This window comes from Pelodiscus sinensis, chromosome 7 (assembly GCF_049634645.1).
Source record: "Pelodiscus sinensis isolate JC-2024 chromosome 7, ASM4963464v1, whole genome shotgun sequence".
Classification (NCBI taxonomy): Eukaryota; Metazoa; Chordata; order Testudines; family Trionychidae; genus Pelodiscus; species Pelodiscus sinensis.
Genome location: NC_134717.1, coordinates 36,575,348 through 36,593,527, shown reverse-complemented (window position 1 = coordinate 36,593,527; position 18,180 = coordinate 36,575,348). Strand labels below are relative to the sequence as shown.

Genomic DNA, 18,180 nt, shown 5'->3' with positions numbered 1-18,180 from the left:
AGATGCATTCTTTTCAGAGGGGTCTGACTAGCCTTATTTTGTTATATGTAGTATTTTAAAATATTCTAATAATCAATCACCTAAAGGGGACATTCCATTAAAACAAATTTCTTTTCTAGACCCAAAACAGAGAATGCTTGGGTGTTTGCAAAGTCTAATGCAATACAAGCCATTGGGGTGATGTCATTTGGTAAGTGTGTGTGTGTGTGTGTGTGTGTGTGTGTGTGTGTGTGTGTGTGTGTGTGTGTGTGTGTGTGAGAACATCTCTTCTCAATCTTTAATCAGCCTAATGGTTGAAAGAATTTACTTTGTTTGAACCTGTGTGGCATATGCATTTTCCTTTTAAGATTTTACCTTAGAGTTAACCTAATTTAGGCAAAATGAAAGCTGGCCCTAATCTTTTCCCATTAGCCAGAATTGAATCTTTATTCAAGTTTGGATAAATCATCTCCCATATGCATAGTCTCCACTCTAACTACGACTGCCACTGTCGTGATATCCCTTATAAGTTCCAGTGTGTTGGTACTCTGAGGTCTCCCTGTTTGTTACTGCATAATATGCCTGTCACAGGAATTCTCAGAGTGGGAGCTGACACATCCGCTGGAATTTTTTCATCTGTACATTCTGGAACATAGGTAACAGAGAAACCCCAGACTGCATCATATGGTAATGTAGACTCCAGAAATCTCAGTAGTTGTTGAGGATCATGGTGCACTCCTGAGGGGAGCACCAGAAGTAAGCCCTGGAAATTGAAATGGAATTGTGAGCAGGAAACTGGGTCTGGAGTTAGTAGGGGAAAACCAGGTGACATTGTAGGGGATGAGAAGTCAGAATCCCTATAGGCTGCATGGAAAGTGGAGACCCATGTGGAATGAGATAAATATACAAAATGTGAACCATGTAATGTTTGCTACTTGCTGTACCATTCATTTTTATTTCTAATAATAAAATGATTTAAATTATGCTATATTTCCACTATCCTTGAGCCCACAAGCTTAGCATGGTACACATTTTTTATTTTTAATGAAACATATGTTTTTTACTTGCCAAGTGTGTTTCAGCATTCGTTTGCCATCATAACAGCTTTTTAATCTATGGCTCTTTGGAAGAACCCACATTGAGTAACTGGTCTCGCATCACTCATGTGTCTGTCTCACTCGCTCTATTTATCAGTGTGGTGTTTGCTGCATGTGGATATGTGACTTTTACTGGCTATACAGAAGGTAAGATACTCTCCACATCTATGGTAAGGCTTAGCTTAGCCTTCTGACACTTTCCACCCTTTTTGTTTGAGATCAGTTAACTCCTTGCAGGATGGAGAGAGGAGGAAATGCCAAGATGATCATTGTCTTTTTGTTTATGTTTGAAAAGGAATGCCCGGGGTTTATCCTTTTTACCTAATAGTAACAAAATAAGAAACTAGCCCAGGGTCTAGGCTTGTGGAAGATGGTGTAGACTGAGGAGAGGAGCCCTGTTGGTGGAAAGTCCATGCCAAGAATATACATTAGCACAGAATTGCTTCTTTCTGTTGGAAGGATTATATGGGATTAGCAAAGTACAATAAGCAGCACTGCCCTGGGTTAGTGCATGGCCAGAGTGGATGGGAAATATGATCAATGCACATAAAAGCTTAAAAAGTTTCCATGCATCTCAGCAAACTCTGCTGGCAGTTCTCTTATTGTGGCTAACTTAGAGCTGTTTCCCATCCATCACCTGTACTCTTTCTGGATGAAATGCCCCCGATTGCAGGTGTCAAGGATGCCACTGACTGGTATGACTGACACACGCCTGGGCCTGCAAGAGCAATTCTCTGTTCAAGAATTGAGCGTCTCATGGGGAAAAATGCATTCCTTGTTACTGAGGCAGAGAAAGTGACTATAAGAGAGTGAGGAGAAAGCTTCCCTTCTAGTAACTAAGGGAGAAGGAAGATGGTAGGTGGAGGATGCAACTTTCTGTGTAGTATTCCTAAAAACCATAAAAAAATTACCTTGAGGCTCCTCTATCTAAATGAGCTTACATTTTTCATATGCAACATTCAGGTGTATATATATTTTTAAATGCAGCCTATAAAATTAATGTCAGAAATGTACCATAGGAGTCTCACTATATTTCTAATAGATATTTCTAATAGATTTTGCGTTCTCTCTCTCTCTCTTTCTCTCTCTCTTTCGGAATGAGTGAGGAGAGGCAGGTAAGCATTAAGGGAGAAAGAAATGGGATAAATACATTGTTGTTTCTCAGGTCAGCCAAACACAATTTTAGAGACATTTCTTCAGTTTCACATTTCATTTACAGTCCAGTTTAAAGCGGTAAGAGGTTTGTCATCTACATATTTTTGTAGCTGAGAGCAGTTTTTAGTTATGCTCAGAGTATGGGATTTTCACTGATTTCCTCTCCCCTCATCCCCAAATTCTTTATCCAAGAAAGCAGCTTACTTTAGTTATTGCTTATACCCAGCTTTCTAGGTGGACTGACTGAATACAGAATGACTAAAATATATTTCAGGACTGGGAAAATCATACCTCTCCATTTTGTGTATGTGTCTATATCTATATCTATATCTATATCTATATACACACACACACACTATATGCACTGTAGTATATTACACACGAATGCCTCTTACCATCTATCTTTTTCACCAGTTCCCTTAGTCTCGTCTTTCTCCAGAACAAATCTGGTTGTTGAGCTCTACTGGAATCCTAAAAGTAGCAAGTCTCATATAGTATAATAGAAATCAGAGGCAGAAAAGACCATTTAGCTATAGTCTAAAGATTTGTTAATGTTAAATTGTAAGTGAATCATTCAGCCTGAACTAGATCCCATGGTCATCTTTCCCCAGGTCCTTTTCTATAATCACTAAATAAGGTGTTTGTTTGATTGTATAGCAATATTGTAGTAAACTGATGCAAAAGGAATTATCAGTTAATAATCTATATATTTACAAAGGGCTTTGTTGAAATTCCCCAGCATAGTATTGCAGCTGTGATTGGATCCTGTAATATGAAACACAGGAAATTCAGGTCTCTAGCTGTATCCATCTAGTCTTCCTTATGTGATTGTTCTTGTCCTAAGAATAACAAAAAGGAAATCTGTTTGTTTTAATGAAATATTTTTGTCTAAAACTGTCATACTTGAAAAAAAACACACCAGCAACACCATTACAAAGTAATTTAAAAAACAAAGCTGCAAAGAATAGGATGAAAAGAGGCTTACCCCTATAATAGATGTTAGATAGATAGGTATTTCAAGTGGGAATGATCTTGAGAACACAAGAAATAATAAAAATGCTGTTATTATCAGTTGTTGACATGTAATTTATGATTATCTAGTCATAATTTTCTGACATTTCCAAAAGTGGGTCAGAAGATCTCAAATATTTGTATACAGTTATTCTAGTGATTTACCTCTCTATTTGCATAAATGTAAGTGTCAGCCACAGTTGTCATGAGATTGAAAATAATTTCATTTTTCACTTTTCTGTAGGAGATATATTTGAAAACTATTGCAGAGATGATAATCTTGCTACATTTGGAAGGTTTTGCTATGGAATCACTATAATCCTGACTTTCCCCATTGAATGTTTTGTGACTAGAGAAGTGAGGCATTTATTTCGTTTTCCATGTTTTTAATTGTGTGATTAATCTGTAAAAAATAGTGTGTGATTTGCCCTAATTTCAGTTTCTGACTAATCTTATGTAAATATTAATATCTGGTGATCTAGTGCATGCTAGCTACAGCATTTAGTAGCTATTTCTTATGGTTTCATAAGATTAATATTGTTTTCTTTAATAGTGCTGCTTAAATTCTCAGTATGTTGTAATGGAACTGGCACATGGTGAACTTCATACGGTATACTAGGCAAGAGGTAGTTGCAACCGATTGGGGAGAGGATTTATAAGAAAGTAGAGAGTGAGTCCTGGATTGTTTCACTGTATTCTTGCTATTCAATTAACGTGAAATCTGTAGGACCGTTTCTCTTTTTAATAAAATACTTTATGGTGAGAAGAGCACAACTGTGTCTGAAGATATAGCAAAGTCAAATGTTGGAGTTTTTGCATAATTGTCATATGAAATAATTTCTGAGAAAGTTGAGATCTCACTGAAGTGAAGAATCTGAGATGGTTGAGAGCCATAACATTCTCATCTGCTCCTTTGATTTGCACTATAAAACATAGCATATAGAGTTTGAACCATCCTGCTTGTTAATTAAATAAAGGACCAAAACAAAGTTACAAACTGTGTTTTCATTTCAGGTAATTGCCAATGTGTTTTTCAGTGGGACCCTTACTACCATTCTCCATGTTGCTGTGACAGTAATTGTTGTTGTTGTAGCCACAAGCATATCTTTGGTGTATGATTGCCTTGGAATAGTTTTAGAACTGAATGTAAGTGTATCTAATGCGCCATTCTTCACTAAATCACTCTTTAATATAAATGGAATTCTAAACAAAAAAAATCTACAGTATTCTTTTAAATATAATATAGTGTTAATAGTGTCTGAGAAAGAAAGGAATTATTTACCTCCTCAGAAGATAAGGTAAAAGAAGAATGTCCTGAAACTAAGGAAGAAAAGTTCAGGACAGTTAATCAGAGAACTTTCAGACCCTTCAAGAGTAAATGTACAGTGAAATAGAAAGGATGTGGCTGATGGCAATTAAGTACAGGTTGGATTAAACAGTTGAGTACAGTGGGACCTATGTAATGTGTTGACACTTGCTGTTAGGAAATAATTAGAGTTACTGAAGCATAGAGGATACCGCATGTTGAGTTACTACATCCCCTGGCCATGACTCTTCCCAAGGTAGTGTTTGCTTTTGAGCCTGGATTACTGTCAAACTTTTGACAGAAGGGAGATTGCAACCAATTTCTTCCACTGCCATTGGACTTTCCACTTGGGTCACCACCTGTGCCTTTATTGTGGGAAGGCCAGAGTGTAGGGGCCCAAAACTGACCTCTTAGGAGGGAAAATATATTTCTTGCAAAGTGTCATCCCTACGGGTATGACTAGACAACAGGGTTTTTTCAAAAATTGGCTTTTTCTTTTCAAAAAAACTTCACCTGCATCTAGAATGCCGTCACGTTCTTTCGAAATTAAATCGAAAGAATGAGGCGGTTTTTTCAATAGCAGTAAACCTCATTTTAAAAGGAAGAACGCCATTTTATGAAAGAGCTCTTTCAAAAAAAGGCGTTCTTGAACTCAAACGGGGCTTTTTCGAAAGAGAGTGTCCAAATTGCCTGGGTGCTCTCTTCAAAAAAACAGATAGCTTTTTTGAAAGTCACGTGGCTGTCTAGACAATCTCTTTCGAAAGAGGCTTGTAGTCTAGACATGACCTCTGACTTGCATACTGCTGAAAATTGAAGGCAAAGTTTTCAAACTCCCCTGGACTCAATTTAAAGACTGGACAAAAGAGGCAGCAAAGTCCTGAGGCTCCAGGATGCCACTACTGCAGCATTGGCTGAAGCTCTAGGTCCTTTAAATAACCTCTGAAGCCCCAACTAGGCCAGACTGAGCAGTGCTGAAGGACTGACTGGGAGAAGCTAGCCTCTCCTCTTCCACCTGAGGCCTGGGATCCGGAGCTGTACTTCACTTTGCCCATTATTGTCTAAAGACCCAAGGACCATCAATTTTGTCAGCAGCTCTGAAGACAGATAATTACATGTTTCTTGTCTTTAATACTTACTTACACAACACAAAGTATTAAAGACTGAGTAACAGAGTGGCTGGCCCATTAAGTGAAACTGACCTCAGCGCTCCTGTTCCATATGACATGTTCTCATATTGGCCAAATAAGAGGGCATGGTGAGACTCACTGAGAATCAAGAAGAATGAGTGAAGCAGAAGAGAATGTCCAAAAAAAGAAAGTGCCTCCTAGAAGAAAGTTAAAGGCAGGAGAGTAGCAAAATGGATTTGCTGCTTGGTGTCTCTAAAACAGAAAGCTAGGGTCAGATGGCTAGAGAGGGCTGAAGGCAGGAGCAGTGGTGGCGGGAGTTGCCTTTTGACTCTAACCAGAGCAAGGGTCAGAGAGGACTAAAAGAAGGGAGAGTAGTGGTGGGGCATACTTGATAGCATCTCCTTCCTGAACAACTGGATTAAAGGAATGGTTAAAAAAAGAATAATCCTAGCAGAGAAACTGTGGGAGTTCATGCAGGGAGGAACAGGGTTACAGCCCAGAAGGAAGGGAAGGGATGACTGTCATGGTAGAAAAACTCAGGACAATCAACAGAGTGTGGGTGTGGTGACAGATGCTAGAATGGGGTACATGCAGAGGTGAAAGTAAAATTTCTTAGAGATACTATCTTATTGCCACCCAGTTCCCTGCCAGCTATTTAAATAGCTCCCTGCTGGCTTTTGTCACAGCTCAGCCAGCAGTTGCAGAGCTGCGCACCTGGGCGCATCCGCTTACTTTCATCTCTGGGTACATGGCCCAGCTAAGTGTTCCCTTTGGTATTTCTCCCAGCGTTGCTTGTTTAGCATCTGTTGGTTACATTCATTCCAACAGTTGTCTCCATTTTAGGTTGTGTGTATGAAATTCAGATATGTAGAATTCATAATAAGAATTTTCTTAAAGTGTAGATTTTCTTTATTGTTACAGAAAGATTTATCCTTTGTATAATTAACCTGATATAGTGCTATTTTATTAGACTAAATTAATACGTTATTGAGGCACTGCCAGAGAACATCAGTTCTACTCTTACCACGCTTAGTAAATAGGTATGATTAATTGAGGACCTTTGTACTTTTTTAATAATCTTTCATAAAAGTAAGCATTCCATAAATATAATATTGTCCCTTACAGACCAAGCAGTTATCCAATATTTGAATCCTTGCCAGGTTGTTTTCATTGGGGGAAGAAACTGAAGTGAAGAGAGAGTCTGGTATTTATTTGATGCAATCTTGTCTGTTGACAAAAATGCACATAAAGTCCTATTTCCCTGAATGTAGTAGAAACAAACAGGAGACAGTTCCCTTGTTCATAAAGCCCAGTGTGCTTTCTCATTATTATGCCTAAAAATATTTCTATCTCTTGGCTTCCTCCCAAGCACTCTGATCACCACTGCTTTTCTTGCTGTTAGCTCACTTTCTCTCTGCTTCTTTTAATCCATACACAGATATAGCCGCCAATAAATCAATTCCCTGTACTTTCAGTCAAGCTTTAGGAAAGCCCCTTGGGATGCATAGCTTAGCTTCTAGGTCTTTCCATGGTTGTCCATGACTAGGACAATTACTTCTTATTTCAGCTATCTCTAAGCAAAAGGGTCATTTAATTACTCTATCATATAGTCTGAACGAAGGGTGTGTCGTACGCCCATCAATTTCTCCCAGGTCTGTAACTGCCAATAAAACTACCCACAAAAGTCTCTCTCTCTCTATCTATATTTTGTGTGTGTCCGTCCGTCCGTCCTGCAGGATGACAGAATGATGTCATCACATCACTCTACATCCACAGGAGCCAAGCCCCAACCACTCCCAGGTTTGCCCTTCCCAGGGATCATGTGCAGAGGTGGGACTGCTGCGCTGCATCCTGCATCCCCAGCCCTCCCCTCCCCAGCAGCCAGAAGAGAGTTGTAGCTGCTGTGGCCTCAGCCCAGCCCTCCCCAGCGGCCGCGGGGTGAAGAGCAGGGGCTGATGCAGCCTCGGCCCTGGCCCTTCCTGGCAGCGAGGGGTGTGGGGGGGAGGGGTAAGAGAACGGGGATGATGCGGACTTGGCCTCAGTGCTCCCTGGAGGCTGGAGGGAGAGCTAGGGCTGCCTGGCGAGCATAGCGAGCAGGGGGCGCAGCCCCTAGTGATACCGTATATTTTTGTAAGTTTCTAAGGTGCTGCAGGACTACTCGTAATTTTTAAAGAAAATGCAGATGAATGAAACAAAGACATACAAAAACAAACACGTGGATTACTATACCCACTGCATTCTCTCTAATGAATACATTTATGGATTCTCTTATTTGTAATTAATGCAGGCTATCTATTAAGAGGATTTCAAGTTCCAAAATTGTGCACAGAAATGCAGAGCTCTCTGAGGGAAAATGATGCATGGCTGCAACAATGTTCTAGCCTGTACTGTTGCTTACTTAAGAAAATACTTCACTACATGCTTAAACCCATCCTTCTCCAGGACAGCACTTATGTGCTGGAATTGTAGTTAGTCCCTTTTAAAGTTCAGCACATGCGTAAGAGTTGTCCTAAAGAGGAATGCTTCCTTGAATCAGGGTCCTTGTTTGGCAGCTCAAAAATATTGTTCCGAGTAGGTGCAAGTTCAACTCCTGCCTGATGTTTATCATGTACAGGAAGCTTTTCTTTGTTTTGTTGAAAGGTAAAAATTATAAGGAAATCCAAGTTGGTGCTTTGTCTTAGTGCATGAAAAAACTGTAAGATGTAATGAATAATAGTATCCCTTTATATTTCTTCTAAAACCCTTTTAGGAAACATTCCTAAATATTTCATATGATAAAACAGAATCGTAGAACACTAGAACTGGAAGGGACCTCAAGAAATCATCAAGTCAGGAGCAAAGCAGGAGCAAACATCATCTGGATCATTCCGGACGGATGTTTGTCAAACCTGATCTTAAATATCTTCAGTGATAGAGACAAAGCTATTCAAAATCTGGGATTTACTGTACTTCTGGAGCTGAAAATTTTCATGTAATTTTGGCTTAATAGAAAGCAAGCCCATACAGGGTAAAATTTCACCCTGTTACAGTAAAATGAGCAAGTTGTAATTGTTTCCTTCATCCTCAGACATTTCAAATTATAGTGCAGACTCCTTTGTAGTCTGTGTGGGTTTTGGTGATTGAAACCACCCAGAAGAAAAGCCACTAGTCTCATTTCATTTCATAGGAAATTTTTTACAGATCTAATCACAGCTGTTTAACTATAAACTAATTACAACTATATGTGCTTAAGGGTTTTTTATTTTGTTTCCTCCTCCCAGGGGATTCTGAGTGCTACTCCACTTGTTTTTATCATCCCAACAGCATGTTATCTGAAGCTGTCTGAAGAGCGATGGAACCATTCAGATAACCTCATATCCTACCTGATCCTTATTGTTGGTGTCATAGTGATGACAGCTGGATTTATTATGACCATCTTGCATCCCCAAGAATGCAGCCATGGAAAAGAAATGTTCTACTGCTTCCCTAATAATGCCTCTCTTTATAACAATACACTTCCACCTTTTTAGCCAATTTGCCAACCCTAAACCTAATGGTCCTGTCAGTCAGTAAACCCCTAATTGAGACAAAGTTCTCTTATGTGTTCATACTAAGAATCTTAAACGGTACAACTATGTTCATATATCTTGTTTTATGCTATTATCCTTTTGTAGATGAGAATTAACCTTTGATTTTTAAGATTGTGAAGTGCTTTAAGGGGCATTACATCAAACCTGACTTCAGTAGAGCCCCACTAATTTACATGGATAGCTTGAAACCCAATTGCAAAGGATGGAATTTTGCAAATTAACAAGTTAGTAATCAAACACAAGCTTAGATTAGGCATGCCAAAATGTACATGCTCTAGTAATTTAATAAAAGGAGTTTTAGTTTTAATTGCTTTTGATAACACTTCACAGAATTCAGGTTGAATCTCTTTGGTCGGGCAACATCTGTGGTCTGGCATGATTTTCATTATCCAGATGTCTACTTGTTGTGGGTGTGACCAAGTTTTGTGCTGGCCTGTAAAGTTTATTTACAATTTCCAGTCCTGGATCTCAGTGTTTTGTGTTGTTGTTTAGCTCTCATTTACCCCCTAAATGTCTTCTCAGAGCACAGCAAGTATCGGTAATGCTGCTAAGCGTAAGCATGTTTTTTGTGCTTTATCTACTTAATTCTTTGTGGCAGTACGGAAAATTTTTTTTAACACTAACACTTTGTTATGAAGAGAGCTGATAAGGTGTTGACTTATACGGGGTGTATCGGTACAGTTTTATGTTAAGTAGAATTACAGGCACTGTTCCATTTATTCATCTAGCGAAATTTTAAAAAAAAGAGACCCATTTGCTACAATATTGACCTCCCATGGTTTAGCAAATTGTCTGGTTCGGCACCTTCAGTATGATTTCATATATCCTGAAACTGTTATTAAAAGACCTAACCATACCACTCTGCTATTAAGTCTTTGCTGAGAAGTGGATCTAGCCCTATGAGCCCTATGTCTGTGAGTTGTAATGTATCTGGCTTACAGTAAACATCACCTTGGTGCAGAAGACCAATGCAAGACATGTGCACCAGTAAAGTTCCATTTAAAGTCAAAATAGGGTTTCGGTGGTACTTCAGTTGTGCACAGATTATGTATTAGTCCTCTGTATGCGTGCAGTTTTAAATTCTTCCGGTAGGGTCCTGATCATCCTCAATTCCAGTTGATTTCAGCAGTAAATATGAGGGTACGCATGGCTGTGAAACAAGTACTTGGGTCCAAATCCTTAATGGTATTTAGGCATGTAACTCTCATTTATTTCAATGGAAGTTAGGAACCTGTAACTGAGGTTCTGGGCTATAGCCTCTTTCAGTATTAGATACTTTTTTTTATTAATGCTAGATTAGTTTGTTCTGTCCATAGGAAATAGATAATGAAACTAAGTCATTTTGGAATTAACTGAGTACTAAATTTACTGAGCCTAATTGTATCACTCTTTGAATGGTTCATAAATGTTTCGTTTTATTACCAAGATGAGTCAGTCTAAGTGCATAATGCATATATTTTTAATTCATACAGTACATTATATTACAATAATTTTCAGTTGCCATCTAGACATATATGTATGTTGGCACTACAGGCACTTTTACTGTAATATGCTGATCCATTATTAAATTCAACCAGAATTCCTTTAATGTATCAACGTCGTGTAATACTTGAAAAGATTTTGTATTGATTTTACAGTTCTGGAATTCATCATTTTAATGTTTTTTCTGTAAAGAATTGTGCAGTTACTGAATTATATATGGACAATTTGACATAGAATGTATTTCCTTATGAAGAATTTATGATCCTCTGAAAAGAGATCAAAATCATATTGCTTATGATACCAATGACATTTGCAGTCTCATCCACTCTCTTTGATTTCAGTACACATAAAGGATCTGAATCAGAGGTGCATAGAGATCCCACTGAGCTGATGAGGTTACTTTCAGGGGTACTTTACAGGATGTGGCCCCATTCATTTAAACTGCACTGCTTCGTATAATGTGTTTTTGATCCTGCACCATTAAAAATAATGGGAATTTTCTCTTGATATGAACTCTATAACTTTACATTACACAATCATTAGTTAGGTTAGAGGACTTTATTTGTGAGGTGCAGGGAATAATATTAAGTGCTTGCCTTTCATCTATCTTTCCTTAAAATTTAATCACAGTTTGTACCATCAGTGAGAGATGTCACTTCTATCACCTGCTTAAGCTAATTGTACTTAAAAGCTGGTTTCAGAAAGATGATTTGTCTTTTACTCCCTCTTGCCCATGAGGTCTCTCTCCAAGGCTATGATACATGTTCCCCCTTCTCTTTGACATAATCTTCAACTGGTAATGGCATGAACAACTAAAGGGAGCATGGAGGATTAAAATAAAAACCCATGAAGACCTACTAAACTGATTATAGGAAATTAAGTTTTTATACGATGTGTATTATATTCCTAGTCTAGCTAATTTCTAGTTTTGATTATTACTTGCATCAAGATTACCTTTAAAAATATTGTTACTGCTAAATTCAGAAACTGCAAATGAGCCTAAAAACATGAAGCTGCAACCTTTATAATGTTGAGGAGGTCATCTAGTAGGTAACACCAGGGCTGGTGGTAGCACTGCCTTCCACATGGGGAAGTACAGGCCAGATGCCTGTCTCAGAATATAGTGCCATAGCCAGCAGCAGTGAAAAAGGTGGCTAGTTGGAGTGCAGCTAGAGAGACTGAGGGCAGGTCTACACTAGAAGTGCTACATGGGCACAACTGTGCCACTGTAGCGTGTCTGTGAAGATGCTCTGTGGTGACAGGAGAGAAATGTGTTACTAGGTCACAGATGGTCCCTCTTTGCTTTCACAGCTAACAGTGGTTCAAACATTTTCTTTACAAAGGACGGGGTGGGGCAAGGAAATCTCCACACTTTGTGATCTGTGTTTAACAGCTTCTCTGAAGAGATAGAGCCCTAACAGAACAAAAAGGATTAGCGCTTATTTATTTTTGTAGCATACTGAGAGCTTTTGTGAGAGGCGCAACACATTTGCCTTGGCACAGGGTGTTGCTGTACTGACCACTGCACAAAATGTATTCAAATTCAGCACTGGCTGTCAGAGCCCCATGGAAACCTACTTAGTAATTAAAGAAGGCATGGAGGGGGAATCACATGATGGCTGTCTGCTTGCTGTCATCATTTCAAATGAATTCTTTGAAGTCTTTTTGAACAAATTGACAAGAAGCTTCTGTTATAAAAGTTATAACTATTTGCCTGGATAAGATGGAACAATTAAAGATGAATAGCAGGGAGAAAAGTTACAGGAAAATGTGGCCGCATATTTAAAGCACTTCTGTCAATGATGGGCTCTAAAAGCTTGCCCTTAGCCTCACCTTGGTGTGCTGTAGATATTAAATGAGTAAGTGCTTCCAATCAACACCAGGGAATAGTTGCAGGCTCTAGTCAGTCCTGGCCAGAATGGTCTGTCAGATACTGCCTGGTTTAGAACATTATCTACCATGGAACAGACAGAGAAACTAATAGAAGCATCTGGAAAGGATACAATAATATCTGGATGCACAGGAAGAATGTGCATACCCCAGACATATAATTATACACATTCATTGCTTTTCCTACAGCCATCTCTCTATTTTATCTTTTCACAAAAGAACTGTCTTATAAAGCTGTGACATAGAGGCCTAGTGGTTTTAATGGGTTACTGTTCTTTACAAGCTGTCCTGTCCCCCATCTGACAAACTCAGCATATCTAAGACATTGCTTTCTTACTATTTGTCCATGCAGCATCGCATGTGAGCTGTCTGCTGACAGCTTATGGCTTGTTAATACTCAGTTGTTCTGAGATGTGACACTGGATAACATTTAAAGAATAATGTAAGTATATTAAATTAAGCCCAGGGGTGACAACAGCTTCCCCAGACAAAGTGTGGTGGGACCTGGCCTAAGTAAGAAAGGGAGGGACCAGGATAGAGCCAACCCTCAGAGTTGCACTTAGCATACAGTGTGGTGAATTAAAGGGCCCTGGGACTCCAGCCGTTGCCAGAGTGGCAGCAGCTGGGAACTCTTGACTCGTTTGAATCGCCAGACCCCAGAGCAACTGCCCTCTTTGTTCCCCCTTCTGCTCCCTCTCAGTGGGCCTGACTATGCCTTATGGTTTTGGAGGGAATGTGAGTCACCAGGGAATCATACGTCCCAGGGATGGCTCATTCAAGCAAGAGAGAATTGTCATCGTTTCCTGGCCAGCTGATTATGTCGATACCGGGTTTCCAATGGGGCCGGTGGTACCATGAGGCTGGACCCATTCTCAGAAGGAATCGCCCGCTTGGCCCACTCCACTTATCCTGCACCCTGAGTCCCACCTGCCGATGACTCCTCTCCAAACCTTGACTCCCTCCCCTCCACTCCTGACACTGACAAGCAGCAAAATAACACCATGCTCAATTGTCCATAGTTGCACCAATACAAAAAAAGTTAATGGAAAAAACCTACCCAAGATAAATTATAAACATTAAGACTGCTTAGAAGTAAAAAAGAACATTATAACCAATGGCCATGGGGGAGGGGGAGAAGACTTTCTGTCTCTGGTCACAGTGAAATCTTTTGAGCAGAGTACAGTATATCATGAAAGTTTGGATCCTGGATCCTGAGAAGCCAGACTGTTCTGCAACAAATTGAAATTTTGGAAGGAAACCTGCTTTATTAGGGAGGAAAGGTGACAATTGATCAGTGTAGGCCCTCTGTTGCATTTCATTATTTTTTTATATATTTTAACCATTTATTTCCAGCTTTTTCTATTCTTTCTTAAATAAGCCTTCTTTTGGTTGGAAGTGTGGTGCCTTATACAAGAGAAAATGATCTAAGGTACAACTGGTAAACAGATATACTGTTCCTTTGGGAGCAAAGGAGCTGAGATTTCTGTGAGTAGCCAGTGCTAGGGGCTGGATATCACAGGGAATGATTCAAGGGGACTGAAGTCTCTCCTTTTAATCTTCAAGCACAAATAGGGCTGGCATAGCTCAGATGAGATTTCTTGAGTGTTGAACAGTTAATGGTGGTAATTTACTAAACCCCAGCTACAACAGGCTAAACTCCCTCTCATTAGAGGTAGGAGAGAAGGGGTAACAAGGTGACACACAGTCCTGAGTACTTCATGAACCCTCACAAAAGCCGTTTCAGATTTAGGTCTATAATATGGCCCTTAACAAGACAAAAGTACCTCAACATATTTGCAAGTTTTGGAGGGATAGCCGAGTTAGTCTGTAACATGATATGTTGAAATCCTTGTTCTGTATATTGTTTGCTGTTGCGCTACTGGTTGTATTTGCAAATGAAAAACAAAAATGAATTATGGACATAGTTAGTCTCCCAAGGAACTGTCAGATGTAGGTATGCTCCAGAGAATAGACAAGACCTGAAGAAAAATATTTGGAGGGAAAATGGGGTTGATCCATAAGACTGTGTTATACACATCATCAGGCCTAGGTTTCATAGGTTTCTGAGTTAGTGAGGTGAAGTTGTGGGTATCAATCCCAAATTTGGTTCACAAAGTCTAAAGTCTACTGCCATTTAATAATATTGTCTCTCTCACACACACACAATTCCCTACAAGTATTAATATATAAATAAAAAAGTTTAAGAAAATCATCAATGTTGTCCATCAAAACATTATACATATATATATAATAGAGCTTTTATGAACCCTGGTAAATTTGGAGGTTCTCAACTAAAACTATCTCCGATACTCACTTGGTCTTCCAACCTGGAACATTTTTAGAAACATTTTCCATTTAAAAACTTAATTTCAATGTCACATATTCTTCATCCACCATATCCCTATATAGGCAGCTTTACTTGAACTTCTTCGACCTACATTTACACATTCTTTTGACTATTACAATAATAATGCATGTTTGCCATTAATCTTAAGATCTTTTGTTGATTTAGTAAATCCTTTTGCAAGGTAGAGAAAGCAGCAGCGAGGGGCAGGTTCCATATGTAAGGGTCAATCTCCATCCATTCAACACAAAACTGGCTTGAGCCCCTACCCAGTAACCTGGAAAATTCACACATCACTCCTGGGCACCTCTGATAGGCAATGCTTGCCCACTTACAAGCACAGAGTCTAAGTTTAGAAAAGAAACTTTTAATAAAAAGGAAGGGAAATAACTAGGCATTAATTTGGGAAACACCACAAACAGAGTTCATAAACAAAACCATGACTGGGGTCCCATCCCAATTAATGGAATGATAAGTGGAAGCATAGAATACCCAACATTTCTCAGGACTTAATTTTTGAATTCCTATTAGTTTGTTTCAATAATAATTAGTGATTTTCCACCTTGGCTCTTGTTTTTAATTTCATTCTTTAATCTTATTAAATGTAAGGTTGGCAACAGCTGTCTCTCAAACTCCCATCTTTCCCCAAAATTAGACTATACCTTACAGAGGGAAGAATAATGATAATAGTAATATTATTGTTGAGACAAAGTTGGCGATGAGAAACAGTTATCAAACTTCAGATAAACTAAAACAAAATTCCACACTGAAGTCTTAAATGCATTGAAGTTAAAGCTGTAAATGTGTACCATAATTTTTGGAAGGAAAATTTTCATAAACATTTTGTTAACCATCAGATATCTGAAAACCAGGAAACTCCATTTACTGCATGTAATGAAGCACAAACAGAACTCCAGCCACTGGCATGTATAGAAATATAGCATTAAGGTAACTTTAATTTCATCCCCATCTCATCCTATTTGCTCTCTTTGGAAGGCAGATACTTACTTATAACAAGTATTTAGAGTATTACAACTTGTTGACAAGTTGTATTCTAGATACCACTGATGATTTGTCCAGGTGCTTTGGCAGTTGGCTATCTAATCAATCCCATATTCTTTGATATTTCACAACAGATGCTTAATAAGCATTCACCTTTGCTTGTGCAGCAAAGTATGGGATTTTCCAAAGAATGTAACTGACTTATGAGTACAAGTTCTGTAGGTAGTCAGCCTAATTCATTTAGGAGATTTTGAAGAAAAATGCCTATGTTACATAGTCTGTTTTTCATTTCACACATTGACAAACTCTGGGAACCTATCCTCTTTGAATAGTAAAGGTTTATAATCATAGTAAAGTTTCCAGCTCCTGCCAAATGGGAAATATATTAGAAAGCAGAGTTAGACTGTGACAGGCTTTTGATTCTTATAAAGTATGTAAGAAGCAAGATATTTCTATTGTCAAGGAAGCATGTGTTGGATTGATGGGAGGCCTCCAATAAAATAGGAAATGCATGTACTGAGCAATGCAACATATTAACATATCAAGTAAGCTACAGGGTAGGGGAATATGTAATTCTGATTATTAACGTTAGAAATGTATGGACTCCTGGTGCACAGTTATTTGTAGTTTAGGTAGAGAGTGGCAGTATATGAAAGCAGAGTTAAGGTTATTTGCATACCAGAGATCTACCTATGAAAAGTGATGTAGAAGAACTAAGTATTATTGCTACACTTTCCAATGTGAAACTTAAACTTTAAATTTTGTTTTAAAGATTTTTTAAATATTAGTAATCTGCATTGATCACGTCACAAAGACCCAAAGTCAACAATAACAAACAGTTGTGGTGGGTTTCTTCTAAAAGGTTAATGAAAGGCATTAAGCTGTCCCCAGAGTAACCCTTATTTTGTTTGTTTGAAATTCTCAGGGCTAAGCATTGTCTCTGTGATTTTTCAACACTGTTTAGGGTAGTCATGTTAGGTTGTTTCCCTCTCTTCTTATCTCACTGTTCCTTTTAGCTATAAATAGGAAGCACAAAGTAAGTGGAGTATTATCAAAGCAAGTTTATTCTGAGCTTTACAATGTTTAACAAAAAGCCACAATCTAACTATGCACACGCACGTGCGTACACACACACACACACACACACACAAAAAGGCTTCAGAAGCACAAGTGGAGCTATGAGCACACTTTATAAATTCTTTGGACAGAAGCAAAAACACTAAAATTATAAACAGAAAAATTCATTAAAATAAACTTTCACAGTATTAAATAAAATCCTACTGTTATCACAGATTTATTCTCCCAGGTCATCCAGAAAACATTCTGTAAGGCTTCGTCTACACTGGCATCCTTTTCCGGATATGCTTATAACGGAACAGTTTTCCGTTATAAGTATTTCCGGAAAAAGCGCGTCTACATTGGCAGGATGCTTTTCCGGAAAAGCACTTTTTCCGGAAAAGCGTCCGTGCCAATGTAGATGCACTTTTCCGCAAAAAAGCCTCGATCGTCATTTTCGCGATCAGGGCTTTTTTGCGGAAAAGAAATCTGTGCTGTCTACACTGGCCCTTTTCCAGAAAACTGTTCCGGAAAAGGACTTTTGCCCGAACGGGAGCAGCATAGTTTTTCCGGAAAAGCACTGATGATTTTACAGTAGATCGTCAGTGCTTTTCCGGAAATTCAAGGGGCCAGTGTCGACAGCTGGCAAGTTATTCCGGAAAAGCGGCTGCTTTTCCAGAATAAGTGGCCAGTGTAGACACAGCCTAAATGTTTCTGCAAATACACTGGAAAAACTGCAAGACACCTGCCTTGGTTAGACACCATGAAAGGAGGAGTGGCATTAGCACAGGACTATGACCTTTGCAAAAGACTTTTCAGACAGTCACACCCCCTTTGTTTATTATGTAACGCCCACTGAAGAGTGGGAAAAGATCATCATCTCAGCTTAGGGAACACACCTTCCCTGGTGTGCCCTGCTTTAAACTTACTTGGGCCAGTTACTCACTAAAGAAAATGTATCTTTCAGTTGCATTAGAGACATGAGTATACAATTAAAAATTATGGCTCTGTTTCAGTAAAGACGTGCCTAATTCCCAGTAAAATCAAGTTAAGCATATATTTAAGTGCTTTGCCAAGGTAAGGCCTTGGAGAGCAGGTGGTATAATCTCAAATCCATATAAAACCTGATCACTGACTTTTCCTTTTACTGGAGACATGAAGG

The 18,180-nt window shown here is 38.8% G+C and overlaps 1 protein-coding gene and 1 long non-coding RNA gene across 6 annotated transcripts in view; one reads left to right on the top strand and one right to left on the bottom strand.

The window, feature by feature from the left end:
- SLC38A11 (solute carrier family 38 member 11) overlaps positions 1-9,551 on the top strand; it is a 37,944-nt gene extending 28,393 nt beyond the window's left edge. Inside the window, exons 8-12 of one of the 5 annotated variants that reach the window (XM_006137331.4) lie at positions 120-190; positions 1,062-1,223; positions 3,487-3,599; positions 4,257-4,388; positions 8,936-9,551. In XM_006137331.4, the coding sequence (XP_006137393.2) occupies positions 120-190; positions 1,062-1,223; positions 3,487-3,599; positions 4,257-4,388; positions 8,936-9,184 (727 nt within the window). In that variant the 3' untranslated portion in view covers positions 9,185-9,551. The remainder of the gene's footprint in view (positions 1-119; positions 191-1,061; positions 1,224-3,486; positions 3,600-4,256; positions 4,389-8,935) is intronic. The other 4 variants (XM_014580746.3, XM_075933518.1, XM_075933517.1 and 1 more) reach the window with 4 other exon arrangements.
- Positions 2,076-18,180, bottom strand: part of LOC112543753 (uncharacterized) — a 31,129-nt gene continuing 15,024 nt past the window's right edge. The window contains exon 3 of the long non-coding RNA XR_003086972.2: positions 2,076-3,070. This is a non-coding gene — a long non-coding RNA (uncharacterized LOC112543753). The remainder of the gene's footprint in view (positions 3,071-18,180) is intronic.